General features: G+C 49.9%; 1 protein-coding gene across 11 annotated transcripts in view; it reads left to right on the top strand.

Annotated features, from left to right (window-relative positions):
- NEDD4L (NEDD4 like E3 ubiquitin protein ligase) overlaps positions 1–18,845 on the top strand; it is a 332,508-nt gene that overhangs the window by 308,323 nt on the left and 5,340 nt on the right. For all 11 annotated transcript variants that reach the window (XM_057313368.1, XM_057313371.1, XM_057313369.1 and 8 more), the window contains 7 exons: positions 201–296; positions 7,400–7,473; positions 9,799–9,859; positions 11,325–11,384; positions 12,812–12,919; positions 14,259–14,355; positions 14,954–15,026. In XM_057313368.1, the coding sequence (XP_057169351.1) occupies positions 201–296; positions 7,400–7,473; positions 9,799–9,859; positions 11,325–11,384; positions 12,812–12,919; positions 14,259–14,355; positions 14,954–15,026 (569 nt within the window). The remainder of the gene's footprint in view (positions 1–200; positions 297–7,399; positions 7,474–9,798; positions 9,860–11,324; positions 11,385–12,811; positions 12,920–14,258; positions 14,356–14,953; positions 15,027–18,845) is intronic.

Below are 18,845 nucleotides of genomic sequence, written 5' to 3'. Positions count from 1 at the left end.
TACCAGAATATTTTTTTGGTCTGGTTTGTATTTTAATTTACAGGGGAAGAGTAGGTTTGGAGCAGAGCAGGAAACCTACTAGCGGCTAGTAATCCTTGAGCGTTCTGAATGGAATAACGTTAGAAGGACTTAATGATTTGAAGAAGTCAAATGAGTTTGTATTTGGGGAGGAAAAGCTCATTTCTGTGTCATTTCTATAGGATAGTGAATATTACAACTCTTTGAAATGGATCTTGGAAAATGATCCTACCGAACTGGACCTCATGTTTTGTATCGATGAAGAAAACTTTGGACAGGTACGTGTGGGCCTCCCCGGACTCCCTCTTTGACTTTCAGAGTCTTTGCTTCTTCGCAGAAGGGCTGTAACAGGACTCCGCTGTTAAAGAATTCAGATCACCTCTCAGAGCTTCAGATGTTAAGTAGCAATAAGTTCTGATTACAGTCCGCTCTCTCTTCTGGCAAAGTCAAAGATTCCAAGGCCCCTGGGGCATGAAGCCCATCTCCTCCTCACTTTAAAGCAAATTGGAATGTGAGTGTTTGGGCCTTGGTTTTAGAATTTAAGTACTTCAAAAAATAGTGCGTTTACGTAGTGTTTAAGTACATGCCCCGGATGTTTGGGGGGCCTTTAACGGTTCTGTGGTCATGATGGAAGTTGTCTTGTGGGGCTCAGCAGGCTCGGATTTTTCTAGCATTCCCTTCTTGCTTTGCACCCACACTGTGATTATGCTGAATTCATCATCAAGGTCCATGTCAAAGATAAAGTTGCCACCTGGGAATTCTCATCACCGTCCTGAAGTTCCATAAGGGTGTGTTTGTCTTAAGGTTTGTTCATGGTATTTATCCAGCCCTGGTACCTGTCCTTTCATGAAAGCCCAGACACAGTTCCCATCTCCCAGAGCAAGTCTACATGACCTTGAAATGAATGAGACCGTGGAGCCCGCCTGAAGGGTTGCCGCGTGGAAGATGAAACTGATCTTCCGTATTGCTTCAGAGGTTGTTAAGCGTGTACCCTGCTGTCAGAAAATGCCAGTCGCTTTACATTGCGGTGCTCAGTTGTGTAGGCGAAGCTAGGAAACCAGGTGCCTGCCCTCCAGGGTTTGCCATCTTAGAAAGCCAACACAAGCATGCAGTTTGTCTACTTATAAATTCTTTGTCGACCCTTCTGTGACCCTCAGGGTAAATTGAAACCTTTTCTAAGCATGCTTATGACCTGGCATTGCCCACCTTTAGCCTTGTCTTTGGACCCCTCCCTCTGCTCACCTTGAGAAGCATAGCGTGCCTATAACTTTGTCCACAGCGATGCTTCCGGGTCAGCTCCCTGTCTGTGCGGCTCCCTCCGCAGTCCTGCACCGTGTCACCCCCTCTCCCAGAACTCAGGTTGTTCCCTAATCATTACGGACCCAGTGTGTCCTGTGAGCCGACCTCAGTCGCGTTGGTACCTCCAGCGCTCAGCCGCCACTGAGACCTACTGAAGGCTTATTGAGCAAATGAATGAACGGCACTAGCCTAGTTTTTTTTAACTTAATAATATTATAAGTAACAGCAGCTCCAAGTGTGACAACACAAAATAATTTAAATTCCTATGACTTGTTTTTTAAGCTGGACGTATTTAAGGGTCTTCACTGCCAATTTTCAAAGGGTAACACATGGATAATCATCCTGGAAAGAAGGAGTAGAAATTAAAGAACCAAGGAAGACTTAAAATCGATTTTGTGTGTCAATTGAAAAAAAAAAAACACAAAAAACCCTTTATATCTGCTTATAGAAAACCATATGGCTAACTTAACACAGTGCAGAAGACATTAGCAGCGCCAGAGCTGGGAGCTCTCGGGAGCAGGGGCGCTGGGAGGGCTTCCTTAGTCACAGTGAAATGGAACGGTTTCCGCCTAATAAATGACAACCAAACACAAGATGTTTGCATTTTTAAGTAGACTTCTAATAAAGATTCTGATGATCATTACAGTTCATATCAATTATTCATTAAGAACAATTCTCAGACCTCCTCATTTAATGCTGTAGGTTCTTCTGACTTTGGGATTGAATCAGGTGGAGTAATGCAGTAATCAACACAGGCTCGCAGGAGGAGTAGGAATGATTAGGTGCCCTGTTTGTTAAATTGCTGCCTTCCCTTTTTAGAGAGCTAACCTGATGAACAGGGAGCTAGTGTTACCTCTTTTGCATCCTGGGAAGAAATTGAGAGAGAATTCAGCAGCCACATACTGATCGCATCTCCCATTTCTCGTCCCTCCCGAAACCCTGTTCATTTTAACCCCCAAGTGCTTCTCAAATCCGTCTGTTCTCCCTTCCCACTCCTCCAGCACCCAAGTCTAAGCTACTGTCTTGTCTCATAGATGCCTCGCTGGGCTTTTTTTATCCACCTTATTCTCCTTTAATGGCAGACTGGTCTTTTCAGGACATATAAATCGTTATCTGCCTGCAAGAAACATTGAAAGATAAAGATCCAGGTCATTGATTGGCCCCTGAGGTCCCTCATGGCCTTGCCCCATCTGCTCTGTCTCAGATGCATTTTTGCATCACGGAGCTGTCCCGAGTGCTCTCTGGGCCTGGTTTCACTGGACTTCTTGAACACACCAGGCTCATTGCCTCAGGACCTTTGCTCATGCCATTCCGTCTCTTGAGAGCAAACTGCCTCCCACCTACAGTCCAGACATCCCTTCCTCAAGGAAACCGACCCCGACCCCAGGCCGTAATAGTGCAGAGTGTGTCCCTGTCGCCGTGTGGCCTACAGCCTGGATGACTGTGCATTTATTTCTGTGATTAGGTGTTGGGCATTAAGCACAGGCTGGTGGCAGCAGCACTGGGTGTGCGTCTTGCTGGCCACCGTGCACTCGCCTGCACAGCACCTGGGACTGGGGGAACACTCCGGACAGAGCGGTGGAACCGGCGTGGGCACCCAGTTGATGGGCCAGCCTCTCCCCTCTTCCAGCCCTCTGCAAAACTGTTGACTATGCATTGCCTTTTACTTTAACCCCAGAGGAAGCACATCCCTCCCTTGGGCCAGAACAGAGTCATTTCTTCAACAACGTGAAGTTACCACACACGTGGAACGTACACGCAGCCAGCCTTCCTCGGGGCTATTAGCGGGTGTTTTCATTCCGCAGCTGGAAACATCAGGCCGTGAAGCTGGGTGGTAGCTGTCATTTCACGGAAAGAAACTCCAGCTGTGGTCATTATTGTGCAATGTTTTCTTTCTGGTTGGTGAGAATTTGGAGCCGCTGGTTTCTGGGGCCTCCTGTGAATGTCTCAGATGAGCAGATTCAGCATTTGAACGGTCGTTCTGTGCCAGGCAGGGAGACGAAACCACACGCTTGCGCACACGTACGCACGCACGCCCCGCGGGAGGTGCGCTCATTCAGAGCTGCTATAGGTAGAAATTCTTTACTGCTGGTTCAGCAAATTAGCATCTGTTTGGGTTGTTTTGAAGACTGGAAGTGTGGACTCTTACGAGCTTGTGCCATAGAGAGGGGTAGAGACGGGCAGCAGCCTGCAGGAAAACTCTTCCGGACCAGGCATAAGTTAGATGAAAGCATCCACTCTCAGCTGGGGTGATAGCACCCCCAAGGGGGTAAAAACTAGTTCTTGGAGAACACAAAAGTCTCAGCTATTGCCGTGGTTTGTGGAGCTCCCAAAAGGCCGCGGAGTGTGCCTCGGGTTAGGATGGATCTGTTCATGAAGATTCGGTGGGAAGAGGGGAGGGCAGAGAAGGGAGGGGGTCTAAAAGGGGCTCTTAAAGGGCGAGAATGAAAAAACAGGCCGAGAAACTCTGCATAGGGGAAGGAAATGAGTGAAAGGCAGAAACTGGATATAGGAGGAAAGGGGAGCAACAGACAGGGCAAGGTCCGGGCCGAAGCCGGGAAGAACCAGACCAAGAGCCTAACGTGGGGGTGGCCCCGGGAAGGGCAGAGGCTCTGGCTCCTCAAGGACCAGCTCAAGGAGCTGGACAGATGACGCCTGTAGGAAACATGGATAGAAAGGCGAGGTGACTCCGATACCTCAGTCCCTTGGCTCGCTTTCCTGTCTGCTTGGAGAGGCGGGGGACGATGAGGACCCTGGCCCCTGAGGCTCATCCCGCAGGGTTCGGGGGGCACGCGTCCTGTCAGCAGGTGGGTGTTTGCCCGGCAGTGAGCAGCGCCCAAGGATGGGGCCAGAGGCAGGCGAACCTTGCTCTGCCTGAGTCCCACCTACTTGATAGGATCCAATTTCTCAGCAGACATTTGACATAAGGCATCTTTGAAAGATCTGGGGAATGTGTGTGAAGCCAGAGCTTTAACCTGCCAAGGAAGAGGGTGTGGATGTGAGAGTCCCATCTCCTCAGAGGTTCTTCTGATCTGATGTGTCGTCTTTATGACGAAGAGCAGTAACTTCGTACTCAGGCCAGTAGACTTAAAAAAAAAAAAATAGGGATTTTTCCAGAAGCACATACTGAGCACCTCCTGTGTGCAGATGCTGTGTTAGTGTTCTTCGTATCAGGTCCTTGAGTTCAGACACAAGACAACGATGACACTGGCCCAGAAGCAGGTGTTCACATGGAGGAAGTAGGTATTCAGTGTGGTGGGGAGATGGTGGCAGGAAGCCATTCTCCACTTGCTGCTGAGTCTCCCTGTCAGCGAGAAAATGGAGGCAGGGACACCTGCCTTGTTGGGACCGGTCTGTGATTTCCCATGACAAGCCTAACACTGCCCCCGAACCACAGGAAGCCGTGTGTGTCTGGCCCTTGGCAGCCAGTTTAACACGTGGAATTGGAAGAGCGGCCACTACTACCCACTCGGGTGTTGGTGAGGAGCCCGAGCGGGATGCAGGTTGACCACTGACAGATGCTGACGGCCAGGCTCTGGGAGCAGGACCTGGAAACCCCCCTTCTCTGCCTGCCCCCGAGCCCCCAGCACCACCTCCCCGAGAGACACGCAGCCAGAGTCACCCACAGAGCTAGACTGACTGCCTGCTTGACCTCCTTACCGAACACAGACAGTACGGCCCCTTTTTTTTCTTTCGAAAACAATTACACTTGTTTATCTGATTACAAAATACTAATAATTTAAGTAATAAACGTAAAGCCAGGACGATAAACATATATAAAAATCATCCATAGCTCCTACCACCTAGAGAAAATTCACGATTTAAATTTTGACTTCCGTCTTCCAGAATTATTCTTTGTAAGCACATGCACGCAAGATTTTTTATTTTTACAGAATGAAATTGTACGATGCATGCACTTCCAGCTTAATGTATCCCAGGTACCTTTCTGTGTCAGGAAGTGTCGAGGTATATACCACTTTAATGGCTACACTGAATTCCATGTCCTAGACCCCAGCTTTGCTCACGATGCCCCACTGCTAGGCCTGTAGGCTATTTCATTATTTTGTTAGATAGGCAGCATAACGATTACAGTCTTGGAATATACATTTTGTTCATCTGGCCAATTTTTTTTCCCCTTGGTATAAATTCTAGAAGAGAAGTATTATGACAAGGGATGCTGTGCACATTAAAATTTGATGCCTGTTGCCAAATTATCTTCCCAAAAGGTTGAAGCACTTAGACTCCCCCCGGCAGTGGAGGGAAGAACGGTTTCTCTGTGGTCCGCAGTGCGGGCTGCCTGCTCTTTATCCTCGCTGGGTGTTGCTTTGGGAGGATCCAGAGGTGTTTTTCTCCTTGCCGCTTGCCATGCTCGCTCTCTGTGTTTGATCTCCTCATTCCAGAGCTCTCTGGAAATTGCAACTCCTGGAAAAAGTTTTTAGTATTGCTGAACTGTGCTGAAGACCTTTCAGGACCAAGAACTGGGCTTGGGTTTATGAACTTGTTTGGTGTGGATCTGATGGGAAAAGTCCATTACCGAAAGGGAATAGCAAGACACAGTCTTCGGGGGAGAAAAGGAAAAACCATCAGGAACTTTTTTTAAAAATGCAGTGGTGTAAACGAGTATGGTCCGATACGGTTTTATTCCAAGAAATGTCCCTGCCTTGCCTGCTAAGCATAAGTGTCCCTCATCATTGAGGATTGCCAGGGCCCCTCGAGGCCGGGCAGGCGATCACAGGGAGAGCCAGGCAGATGGGAGGACAGCCGTGGAGAAGGGGAAAGCGGGCAGGAAGGGCTTGAAGAAAACTAAAAATACCATAACAATTGAAATCCACATCGCGGATGGTAAAGAGTTGAAGTGACATCTTAGAGAGTGGAGGTCAGTCATGGGGTGGAAACACCAGATCCCTTCCTGAATAAGAGGAGAAGGAGAAAGAAGGAGATGTAAAAGGGTTAGATGACCAGTGTGCTTTGACTGAAAACACCGGCCCATCTGAACTGGAGCAGTGATCCCGCGCATCATCCAGAGATGGTTCGGAGGCAAACGGGCTGCGTGTCCGGGGCACAGAGGCTCCGTCTGTCCCCAGCGCGTGCGGCTGGCAGGTGGGGGATCGCGGACGATGGACCCCTGCCCGAGCCCCAGAGTTCACTGTGGCTCCGAATCTCTTCTCCCTCGTGATGGATGTGACCCAGAAACTTACTCTGGAAAACCCTCTCCACCGGTTTGGCTCACTCCCTAGAATAACCAGTTCTGCGTAGAAAAAAAAGACGGAAAGGGATCCCAGCAGAACATCGATGTGGCTGTCTTTGAATGGGAGACTTGGGGGTGGCATTTTTCCTTTAAAATTTCTACGAGAGTAAACTTTATTTAAAAAAAAAAAAAAGTCTCTCCTTCCCTTGCTTTCTGCTAGTTACTGCTTTCTACGGCATGATACTGAGTTAGGGCCGGCTAGAAGCACAAAGGCCATGCTAGCTTTCAGCCGCTTTGCTCTTACAATGCTGGGTGGCCTCGCGGGAGGCAGCTGGTCCAGGCAGTGAGCGAGGAGGTGCCCCGATACACGTAGAAAGCCAGAGTTCTCGGAACAGCAGGTAACCCCATCCCTCAGCCTTGCTTCTTAAGCTGCTTTTTTTTTTTTTTTAAAGTCCTTATGTGTCGCCTTTTTGAAAGAAATTCCATGTATTTTTTTATGACTATGAAATCTAATTTTCAGAAACAAAGTGCATTAGAATTTGGATCTCTGTAGTCTCGAGCATAGCCTGTCTTTTCTGTTACACGTAATTAATGAATTTCTTGATAAATGACTAGATGACACAGTGTTGCTCTTCTCCGTGGTTGGATAATGTATGAAGAATAATTAAAACTCATAAATAACCACAAAATAATTCACCTTTGATTAACATCTTTAAATGTGTAACATCTCAACAGTTTAAAAGCCTCGTTAGATATTCTCTTGTACTCAGGGTCCATTTGCTGGGAAGTCTTTCTGAATGAATGTCGCTTATCTTGTTTAGGAAGACATTGTTACTCAGTAATGTGCAGAATAACTTCACGATGGTGATTGTTGTGTTATCTTTGCAATTACAGACCTATCAAGTGGATCTGAAGCCCAATGGGTCAGAAATAATGGTGACAAATGAAAACAAGAGGGAATATATTGAGTACGTATACACAGATTTACGACCTTTTCTTTTATAAAATTGAACAGCCTATTTGGTTGATGTCCCTTGCTAAAACAGCTCATTCCTGTTGTGGGCACACTTTCAATAATATGCATTCCTTTCTGGCTTGGGCTAATAGGAAGTTGAATTATAAGATGGAAGGTTTGCCTCGTGTCATGACTTCAGTGAGCTGCCTTATGAAGGAGTCATGAAAGGAGAAAAAAGTGTACAGTATTGAGTAATACAGCAAACGTGCTTTTGGAGGATGTGATATGTAGTCTAAAATTGAGATTCGCAGTGTTGGAGCATAGTGTCAGCAACCAGTGGGGTATAATTAGGAACAACCAGAAATAAAATATTTCCTCTCTTTCCTGACTTCTTTTCCATCATGGAAATGTAAGAAAATAGTTAAAATGGAAAATGGATAGGAAAATCCACATATGCAAACATAGTGAATTATTTCTGATACTTGTAATTTTCTAAACCCAATCTCAGCCTCAATTGGTGGAATAAGATGTTTAGTCTTTGGAAATCCCACTGTTAAGCCATCCTAGGGCATTCATACTAGCCAGAAGGCCTTTGTCTGTTGGGCACGTTACACTTCCCTCTTCTGCATGTACATATGCTTCAAGGCACGAGTCCCGGATCTCACTCGCCAGCCCTGGTGCAGGGATGAGGTCAGCACACAGTGCTTGGTGCCCGGGGCCCCGTTTCTGCGTCTCGCTGGTTGCCGCAGTGGTCCGAGCGCCGTGTCTGCATTCAGCCCTTCCATTTCAACAAGCTGGTTCCCTCCTCTGTCCTCAACGTAATTGGCCAGAGGACTTGAATTTGAAGAATTGGCCAAGAGTCTTGGCATCTTGTAGTCTCATCTACAAAGAAAAACCTGTCCTTCCTAATGAGGGAGAAATGGAGAGAGTTGGAGCCTCTACTTAGAGACCCTGACGAAGCATCCGCTATTCCACAGCAGACCCCCCCCCCGTCCCCCCATCCTCACAAATTAAAAGTTTGCTGTGCTTAAAAAAAAAAAAAAAAAAACTAGGACTAAGATACTACAGTTCTTGCCTGTTCACATTAATTGGCGCCCTTGTTCTGAATTTGGACAATCTCAGCAGGCTGGACGCCACCTCAGCAGATGCTGTGGTCTTCATCTGAAAGTACAGGCTTCGAATGGATTTTTTAAAACACTGCCCCTGAGGAGGATTAGGGCCCGAAGTCTGTGGGTTTGGACATGGTGATACTTTGCAGTTAATTCCTTTAAGTTTCTAATTTGGTGGGGAGTGGGCTTGGACGAGTGTCAGCCAGCTTCACTGGAGGAGAAAGGAGGGTGAAAGTCTCCACCCGACACATGGGTGCCCCCGGTACAGGAAGGCTCTGGCTGGTGGCTGCAGCCGGGCGGTGAAGCCTCAGGCCGCTGAGCAGGGCTCCTGCGGTGGGGCTGGGCCTCGAGGGCCATTGCCACGGTGCCACCGTGCAGGGGAGAGCCCTTTGTGACAGGGCCTTCGTGCTGTGTCACGACAAAATGCCTTAGCTGGCGTCCAGCATGGATTCGCCTAGCGTTAAATTCTGCTGTGCCCTAAACACCATCACAGAGGAAATGGTTTCAGTGCATTTCTGTTAAAAGAGGTTTTATCATTAATCCTCCAAATTGTGGTATTAAAGGATTAGTGTAAACCATTCTGCTGGTAAGTTACGTGTCAGTGTTGAAAACCAGTACGCTGGATACTAGGTGAAACGTAGCACAAAATGCTGTACCAGACACTCCTTTTAAAAATGCATGTTCATGTTTAGGGGCCCTGGGTGGCTCAGTCGGTTGGGCAGCTGCCTTCATGAACTCAGGGTCCTGGGGTCAAGCCCCATGTTGGGGAGTCTGCTTCTGCGTCTCCCCTCCGCTTGCTCTCTCTCTCAAATAAATAAATGATAATCTTAAAAAAAAAAAAAGGAAAGAAAGAAAAATCTCTGTACATGTTTATGCATAGGTGCGTATCTATGTGCGTTTGCGTGGGAACGCATGCTTGACCCATCTGTATATTCACACTCCACAACCTTTTTTTCTCTCTCTGTCCACGCAGTCCTGTTTGTAGGCAACTTTGGTAAACTAAGGCTTGATCAGGGGGAATAAATGATCTTTGAAATGCTCAGAGGTTAGGTTTCCCAGCTACTCCTGAAAGCATTACTGACTCAGCCATGGCGCGGCTCTTGACGCTCCCTGTTGTCTGCCGCAGTGGGGGTTCCTCTGCTGTCCCCTCCCCGGGTGGGAAGGGGTCAGGAAACAAATGGGGCTGGCGGAGACAAGGGTGGTTCACTGCTCTTCTGCTTCTCCCGCAGCTTGGTCATCCAGTGGAGGTTTGTAAACAGGGTCCAGAAGCAAATGAACGCCTTCTTGGAGGTAAGTTGGGCGCCCTCAGTCTAGGTTGAGAGAGGAGAGCTCTCGTCCTTGGGGTGTGCTGGTAGCGGCGCTCGCACACCGGCAGACAGGCCAGTGAGGGGGCCGCGCAGCAGAAGGGTCAGGCCTGTACCCGCACACCGCGGGCTGGGCCCCGGGACCCCAGCACTCAGCCCGCTTTCTTCCATCTGGTGTTCTCTTGCTCTGCTTCTCCTTGACTCCCGCACAGACTCAGCTCCCACCCAGCTACGTGGAAAACATGTTGTCTTCGGCTGGGTTTTTATCTTACACCAAGCCGTCTTGTGCCAACTTTCCTCCTGTTAGAGGGTAAAGCAGCCGCTTCTCAGATCCAAATATTTAATATCAGCGATGCTCCCAGGCCCTTAGCAGAGGGTGGTGGGATTCATCATTTTTATAAAGGGCTCATTTTGGGGGCACCTGGGTGGCTCATTTGGTTAAGTGTCTGCCTTCGGCTCAGATCATGATCCCAGAGGTCCTGGGATGGAGCCCCACATTGGGGCTCCCTGCTCAGTAGGGAGCCTGCTTCTCCCTCTGCCCCTCTCCCTGCTCACTCACTCTTGCTCGCTCTCTAATAAATGAGTAAATAATAATATCTTCTTTAAAAAAGTGGTTCACTTTGACCAAGAGTAAAATTCCTTTTTGTAAGTCTTGATAACACATTGTAATGTAAAGAGAATGTGAGAACAAGCCCCAAGCACACATTCTAAATTCCCACTGAACCCGTGCAGAGAGTTCTCGTTGGGCAGCACTCTTCTCGGCTCACCCCAGCTCAGTCACCTGCAGTAAAGCCCCAAGCCCGGCAGAACACTCAAAAAATTCAGGGACTTAGGGCCTAAAATGTGAGTTAGACCTACAAGAGGACAGCAGGTTACATAAGAAACCCAGAAGGCAGGGTCCTGGCCCTGCCGCAGGTGATCCCACGTCCAGAAACCAGACACCTGCAAGGCCCAGCAGCTCGGAGCATCTCAGCGGACAGCTCTGGCGGTCAGTGATAACCCGGGAACTAGAGCTCGGTCTCTGCGCTCCTCTCCTCCCTTTCCTCTCCTCTCCTGGATCACACCGCCTCCTTATGTAGCTCATCTCCGTGCCTTCGGTACCTTATTTTTAAACATGTTCTCTTGCACATCCGTGGCTCGTGCGTTCTAGGACACACTGACTCATACCTATGTCATAAATGGCTTTTGGAATTCGCCTGCCTACAGTAACCCATATTTTCAAAGGGCTTCTGAAATTGCTCAAGTACCCGAACCTTCTAGATTCTCCTACATTTCTAAATTTTTGCCTTGTGACTATGCTGTTTCTATTAGAACTACAGTTACAGACTACTGTCCCTGATCTATAAATCAGCAAAGAATGTGTTTTTCCTGGCTGTTTGTTTTCTCTGTAAAATTTGTCTCTTTCAAGGAAAAAGGGATTTAGGGTGATTTTTTTTTTTTTCTTCTTTCAGGGATTCACAGAACTGCTTCCTATTGATTTGATTAAAATTTTTGATGAAAATGAGCTGGAGGTTTGTATTTTAAACATTTTCTGTAAAGTAAATACTCTCAAATGGTATTTTATTATTCTCTGGCCCATGATTTGTCCTAGGGAATAAACGGAGATGGAGTCTACTCTATGTCTCTTATGGGGTGTACCTGTGTGGATCTTCGAGTAGGAAATAGTGGCAGTAGTCAGCTGTAGATTCCTCACCCAGGAGAGGGTAGTTCTGGGACACACCGGACAAGTAGAGGCCCACCGAGCTGGGTCGGGTTCATGGCCAGGTGCACCAGGCAAGGAAAATTGCTTCTCATTGAGTCATGGTTGGGGCAGCAGCATGCTGGCTCAGATCCTGCGCCTCCTCCCCTCCCCTGACCTTGGCCAGGAAGTGAGCGCGAGGGGCTGGCACAGACGTCTCTGTGAACTTGACCTGGTTGAGCTTGAGTGAGGAAGAACCTCAGAAGACAACAAGGTAGTAGCTGGAGGCAATTCGTATTGGATTGTTTCAGCTTCTTTGTGTTGACCTAGAGGAAAACCGGTTGCTTAAAAAGCACAAGGATCTCTCACCCTGTGTTATGTTGAGAGAAATAGGAGGAGGAAGGAGGGCTATGTCCGGTGAAGCTGTCACCCATTTGTCCAGGCCACGTATCCGATGACACATGTCTCACAGACTAGCCTTCTGTTCTTTCTTCTTGGAATAGAAACTTCAAGACAGGTGATATCAAAATCCTATAGTGTGAGCCCTTTGTTTTATAAGTGGAGAAACTGAGGCAGGGAGCAGTTAAGGACCTCCCGGGCTTACCCAACGAGGTTTGGGCACAGTCAGGCCTAGGATCTATTCTCAGGCTTCTGGTTTAGTTCTTCCATTTTCCTTTGGTGCCTTTGCAGGAGTATCATGCTCACTTTCCCCAGGGACTCCTTCCCTGCTTGGGGGTTAGGTAGGGGGAGGGGCCCTCGGACTCCATCACAGACCCGGTCACTGCATTAGTACAGGTCTGCGTCCACGCACTCCAGTCAGCGAGCTGGCAGAGAGGCGCTCCGGCTGCCATAAAGCACCAGTTCTCCTGGGGGTTGGGAGACATTTAGATACTGAGACACATAAGGTCTCAGAAGGGGAAACAGCTGGAGTACTGAGCAGCTATAGACGGAGCACAAGAGAATCTGAGCCCCAAGCTCAGATTGGAGGGGTGGGAAAGAGATAGACTCGGGGTGGCATTTCCACTACGAAACGTCGTGGCCCGAACGCGCATTGGAACTGGGTCCCCCTCCTTACCTGTGCTGCTTCTGTGATCTGAAGGGGCAGGAAAATGCTGTCCCCATCATGCGTCTTTAAGAGCTGCCAGCTTACCTGCTTTGCGCAGGACAGAATACTGGCATTGAGAAAAAGGCCATTCCTCCATGGGTGATTGCTGTGGCCTTCACACAGGCCCGTTCACATCTGATCCGTCTCCCTTCTAGTTGCTGATGTGCGGCCTTGGAGATGTGGACGTGAACGACTGGAGACAACATTCTATTTACAAGAATGGCTACTGCCCAAACCACCCTGTCATTCAGTGGTTCTGGAAGGTAAGGCCGTGGCTGCCTGGGTGGTCCTCCTCCTGGGTCTGGGTTGGACCACCGGGGGCTGTTTCTCCGTAGCTCTAGGGACAGCTGTCCCTGCCTCAGGTCGATCCTTATTAGAGCACTTTGTTCTTCCTTAACCACCTGACTAAAGCAGCTCTATTTGAGGAACCCACTGAGGAGGATGAAGTAGGTAATTGGATTTGGGAGTCAGAACTGGCCGCCAGAGTGTAACTAAGAATGGGAGGCCTCTCAGGGCGAAACGAGCTTTGGGGCTGACTTATCCAAGATGGCGGGTTTGGTTAAAAAACCTCCAACAGACATTTTGATCTTTATACTCTTCAGTCAGAGATGCAAAGGAAATTTGATTTACTGTCTTAGGGCCAGTGTTCGCTTTCTCTTGAGCTTAGGAGAGGAGCAAAATAGGAATGAGTTGAGTCCAAGGGAGAGACTGTAAACTGCCTTCGAAAGAACAATTTCAAGGACGCCTGGGTGGCTCAGTCGGTTAAACGTATTCCTTTGGCTCAGGTCATGATCTTAGGGTCCTGGGGTTTGCATATGGGGTTCGCGCCCCATGTCAGGCTCCCTACTCGGTGGGGAGCCTGCTTCTTCCTCTCTTTGTGCACATGCGCGTGCTTGCTCGCTCTGTCTCAAATAAAATCTTAAAAATCTTAAAAAAAGAACAATTTCAAAGGGAATAAAAGGCTGATTACTTACTTACAAAACTAAGAACTCCCATAACTTGTTTTAATTTCTGAATCTCTATTAATATTATTTCAAGTGCCAGCAGTAGTGTAGAGAAAGAAAATATTAAAAGCAGACTCTTCAAGTCCCAGTCCACATGTCCGCTCGGTTCTTGTCCTGATGCAGGCGTGTAGCATACAGGGTATTGTAGAGGCCGTGCTGGCCTCCGTTTCATTCTTTCTTTTTATAAAGCGTTCTCTTTAGAGAATTTGTCTACGGTCTGAAATCTCACATCCTAACCTGGTTCCCCTGGTGTCCGGGCTTCTCGAACACTGGGTGTCTGTAACTGGCCCCAGGGTGGGATGCTCGATGCTGGCATGCCCTCAGCCCCGGACACGTGAGCTCGCTGCCATCAGAGAGTTTGCTTTGTATTTCATATCTTTTGACCTGGTGGCAGAAGAAGAAAGAGACATTGTGATCTCTCTCGTTCTCTGAGATGACACAGGCGGTATTCTGAGGCCCATAAGGAGGAAAAAAAAGACTATTTTCAGTTGCCTGCCTCGGTCGGACGCCGTGGCACTGGCAAGGGAGTGTCGCGTGTCTCCTAGCGCGGCGCGCCGGGTGTCGCTGCGCCGTAACCACCTTCCGCCCCTGTCCGCAGGCTGTGCTGCTCATGGACGCCGAGAAGCGGATCCGGTTACTGCAGTTCGTCACGGGGACGTCCCGAGTCCCTATGAATGGCTTCGCCGAACTTTATGGTGAGCGGGGTGCTGGGAGACTCAGTGCTCCTCCTGCGACTTTGCAGCCTGGTGGCAGCTGTGGCCCCTGCAGGTCCCGTGCGGGGACTCGGGCAGGGGTGGGGGCGCGCTTTGGAGTTTGCACAAAGACAAGCTGGTCTTTTCTGTTTCTCTGGTTTTGTGTTGCGGTCTCCGTACCTCCAGGAGTCAGAATGGCTGTGTGCTTACTGTAGAGACGTTAGAAAAGCACTCTGCTCTGCAGAGTAAAGGTCGCCTGTCAGCCCTCCCCCCTGCAGGAGCTTTATGTGTAAGCTTGCGGGGTTCGGCAGAGGGGGCCGCACCTGTCTGCGCCTGCGCGTGCCCTGCCGCGTGACGCACCTGCCTCCATCCGAGGTGATGCGGAGTCCGTGCGCCGAGGCTGTGCGGGCCTCTTGCTTCTCCCCACAGCACATCTTGCAGTACCTACGTCTGGGAGCAAGGAGGGTGTCGCCAGCTCCTCCCACCCCCCACCCTGACACGCCCACCCACCTTGTCCTTCCCCTTGAAGCCCCACCCTAGCTTTGTTGTCCGCCTGCCTCGACAGCGCTTAGCATTTATTTATTTCTCTGTTTTTGTCTAGGTTCCAATGGTCCTCAGCTGTTTACAATAGAGCAATGGGGGAGTCCTGAAAAACTGCCCAGAGCTCACACCTGGTGAGTGACAAAAACACAAAGTTGTCCACAAATAGGGCTTTAAATACTTAGCTGGGGCTGATGCTGGGCTGGAGGTTACAGAGGCTATGTTGCCTGCCCACGAATAACAGAGTACGAGGTGTCAGTGATGCCGATGAAACGTGAGCTGTAATGCTGATAAAACTCAAACCAGGGTCTGAATGGACCCAGTGTGTTTGGCTCGTAAAGGGTTAACCCCCCCCCCCCCACTCTGCATGCCCAAACCACCCTGTCATTCAGTGGTTCTGGAAGGTAAGGCCGTGGCTGCCTGGGTGGTCCTGCTGCTCGATCTGGGTTGGACCACCGGGGGCAGAAAGCAGCCCTTCAAACCCCATCCTTCCTTCGTTACTCCTGGAAGCAGAGTCTCTACTGTGTGTTCACTCAACTTGGAAATGACTGTTCTCAAACTTTACGGACAGATCGGGTTTTTACTCCAACCTGAAGTTGGTTTTTATCCCCAGAACTTGGGATAAAATTCCCTGGAGAAGCCTTGTTTTAAAAGGTCTCTCATGTGGGCACCTGGGTGGCTCAGTCTGTTAAGCATCAGACTCTTGATTTTGGCTCTGGTCATGATCTCAGGGTTGTGGGATCGAGCCCCGCTTCGGGCTCTGTGCTCAGTGGGCAGTCTGTTTGTCCGTCTCCCTCTGCTCCTCTGTTCCTCCTCTCTTTCTCTCAAACGAGTAAATACATAAAATATTTTAAAAAAAAATAAAAGGCCTCTCATGGCCATCAATAAATAACCCATACATCTCTGGAATTCACAATGCGACTGGTTGGAGGAACATGAGAGGTGTGACAGAGGCGCCCGTCTCTGGGGGTCACAGGGGGGAGACAGGTGTGGAGCAAGGCACTCCTCAGGCCTCCAGGTTGCAGGGCCAGGAGAAGGGGCCTCCCATGTCTCTGAAGAGTCCCCTAAACCCAGCAGCTCTCAGGGGGGCTCTTCGTGACCCAAGCACCTGTGTTCCTTGTGTTGGTTTTCCCCCACAGGCTTTTATTTCTTGCTCTTAGAAGCAAGTGGAGGTGGGCCGTCTAGAAAACGGTGAGCCCACAGCCCTCTCCTCACCAGCAGCGAGGCCTTCCAGAGCCCACTCCGGGCTGCACGATGCAACTAAGTACTCATTGTGGGAAATGCCTCCCCGCCCTCAAAGTGTCAGCTAGGAAAGAATTCTCATGAAAGTGTATTTGTAGAAACTTGGCTGTGGGAGGTTTTTTTGATTCCCTCGCCTTGCCGGCGAGAAAGTGTTTCCCATTTATACCATTCATAGGCCTCTGAATGGCATGAATATGGTCCTTGCCCACCTGACCCTTGAAAAGCAAGCTGACTCCAGCTACAACTGGCGGGTCTCCAAAGCGGTGATTGCCTCCATTCTCCGCCTTTCTTCTAGAGGGAGAATGTGTTGGTAGTTCGGAGCTTTCATTCCAAACAGTATGTGAGTCGAGTGTCGTTTTCTGGGTTATGATAGCCTGCGTTTGGAAGGCAGGCAGCATGGAGCTGAGCCCCGGGACTGCTGGATTGAGCACAGCTCCCAAACTCACGGTCTCATCGTGAGGAGGAGGAGTAAGTGCTGAATCGTTGGGTGCAGCCATCCTCTGTGGGCCGGACACTGACGAGTCTCTCTGGCGGCCTTCCGGCGTGCTGGCAGTGCCCTCGGCAGTGGGGAGGCCTGCCCCGTGATCACAGCTCACAGATTCCCAGAGCCACAGGGTAATCGACTCTCCACACTGACCCCTGCCCTGGGCTCCGCTGTCTCTGTTGATACAGTTCACTTGCTTCGGAGGCTCTTCGAGGAGCACCACGCAATCGAGCGTCCAGCCCGTGTTCCTCTGTGCCCCTGTGGACAGGTGTCTTACTGTTCCAAGTCCACGTGCTTGGGTCACAGCTAAAACGTGCTGCCCGGATAAGGCCTCTGAAGTCAGTGGTTCTAACGTCGGCTGCACATTGGAACCACCTAGAAAGTTTTTTAAAAAAATATGGATGCCAGGGTCTTGCCCCCAGAGATTTGGACTTTGTGGGTGTGGCACGTAGCCTGAGCTGTGGAATTTCCCGAGCCCTCCAGGTGGTTCTGGCAGACAGCTCGAATTGAAGATCCCTGGCCATCCCCAGGACGAAGGTCTGCCCACAGGAGAAAGGCAGCCCAGGGGGCTCTTACCGGAGCCTCTCTGGCGTTTTCCTGCTGATGCTGTCCACAGACGGCTGTCGCCCGCTGAGGAGGGGCGCTCGGTGCGGGCTGGCAGGGTGCACCTGTCTTCTCTGCCTCACGCCTCTCCTCCCGGCCTGGCCCCGGGCTGTACTGTCGTCCAGGCGCAGAGCTTTGCTGGCTGCTCACAGCACCAGGGCCACTGCCAGCTTGAGCTGGAGATACACCTGATTGCTTCCAGGTTTTATGAAAAGATAAAATGAACAGTTCGGCTTCAGAATACAAACCTGCCTTAGCAGGAGAGCAAGAGCTAGCGGCCTTGCTATAAACCTCGCAGATGTGATCGTTGAGTGTCTGAGCTGGAAAGGGCTTCATCTCACTGTGCTATCAAAGATCAGTCCTTGGATATTTAAAATTACACTTTCTTTTTTTTTTTTTTTTAAGATTTTATTTATTTATTCGACAGAGATAGAGACAGCCAGCGAGAGAGGGAACACAAGCAGGGGGAGTGGGAGAGGAAGAAGCAGGCTCATAGCGGAGGAGCCTGACGTGGGGCTCGATCCCATACCGCCGGGATCACGCCCTGAGCCGAAGGCAGACGCTTAACCACTGTGCCACCCAGGCGCCCCTAAAATTACACTTTCTAAAGAATCACAGACCTGCCTGCTCTTTGGAGTAGACGAAAAATGTCCTCCCTCAGCCCACACATCTTGCGCATGAGGAAGTGAAGCCCGTCGAGAGGCCACTCAGCTGGCTAATGCCAGGCCAGAGCCAGACGCCTGCCCCCCCCCCCCCCCCGGCTAATTCCCACTCGGCCAGCTCTCACTGTGTTCCACGCAGGGGCCTAAGCCCTGTATATGCTTTCACTCCTGTGATCCTCACGGTAGCTCTGAGCGGAGGGTCATACACAAGGGGAGGATGGTCCGGATCCTTGAGAGTGCTTCCCCAGGCCCCCTAGGGATGCCCGGCCCTGGACTGTGAAGGACCAGCTGCAGCTGACAGGAAAGCCAGCTTCTGTGACAGGCTCCTGGTCTGTCTTACAACTAGTAAGGTCACGTTTGAGACCGTTAGCAAACTGAAAACCCTTTTATTAATTTTTTAAAGATTTATTTATTTATTTATTTATTAGACAGAGACAGCCAGCGAGAGAGGGAATGCAAGCAGAGGGAGTGGGAGAGGAAGAAGCAGGCTCCTAGTGGAGGAGCCTGATGTGGGGCTCGATCCTGGAACGCCAGGATCACGCCCTGAGCCGAAGGCAGACGCTCAACGACTGCGCCACCCAGGCGCCCCTGAAAACCCTTTTAGACGTCACCTTCAGGATTCCCAGGTTCCCGAGAACTCCAGTTTGAGAAGCACCATGTGCTTCTCTGCTATAACTTCTAGCATTTAGTGACCTAAAACTCTCAGAGCTCAGTGCGTCTTGTGAACCACATGAGGGGTTTGCCAGGGCCCACCAGGAACGTGCGTCTGTCTTTTCCTGCTGCCGATAGCAGTGACTTTTTGAAATGTGGGGACTTGTTCTCTTCAGTTTTGGAATCACAGGTGACTGTCCGGAAGCTACTGTCCAGAAGAGCACTTGGCTTGGGATCTAGTGTAGAATAAGTGGGAGCATTGCAAGTAGACCTCAACCTTGGCTCGTCCCTAACGTATACGTGCTTGGTGT

The sequence above is a fragment of the Ursus arctos genome, unplaced genomic scaffold (genome assembly GCF_023065955.2).
Source record: "Ursus arctos isolate Adak ecotype North America unplaced genomic scaffold, UrsArc2.0 scaffold_17, whole genome shotgun sequence".
NCBI classification, from domain to species: Eukaryota; Metazoa; Chordata; class Mammalia; order Carnivora; family Ursidae; genus Ursus; species Ursus arctos.
This window is presented reverse-complemented; position numbering and strand designations above follow the sequence as displayed.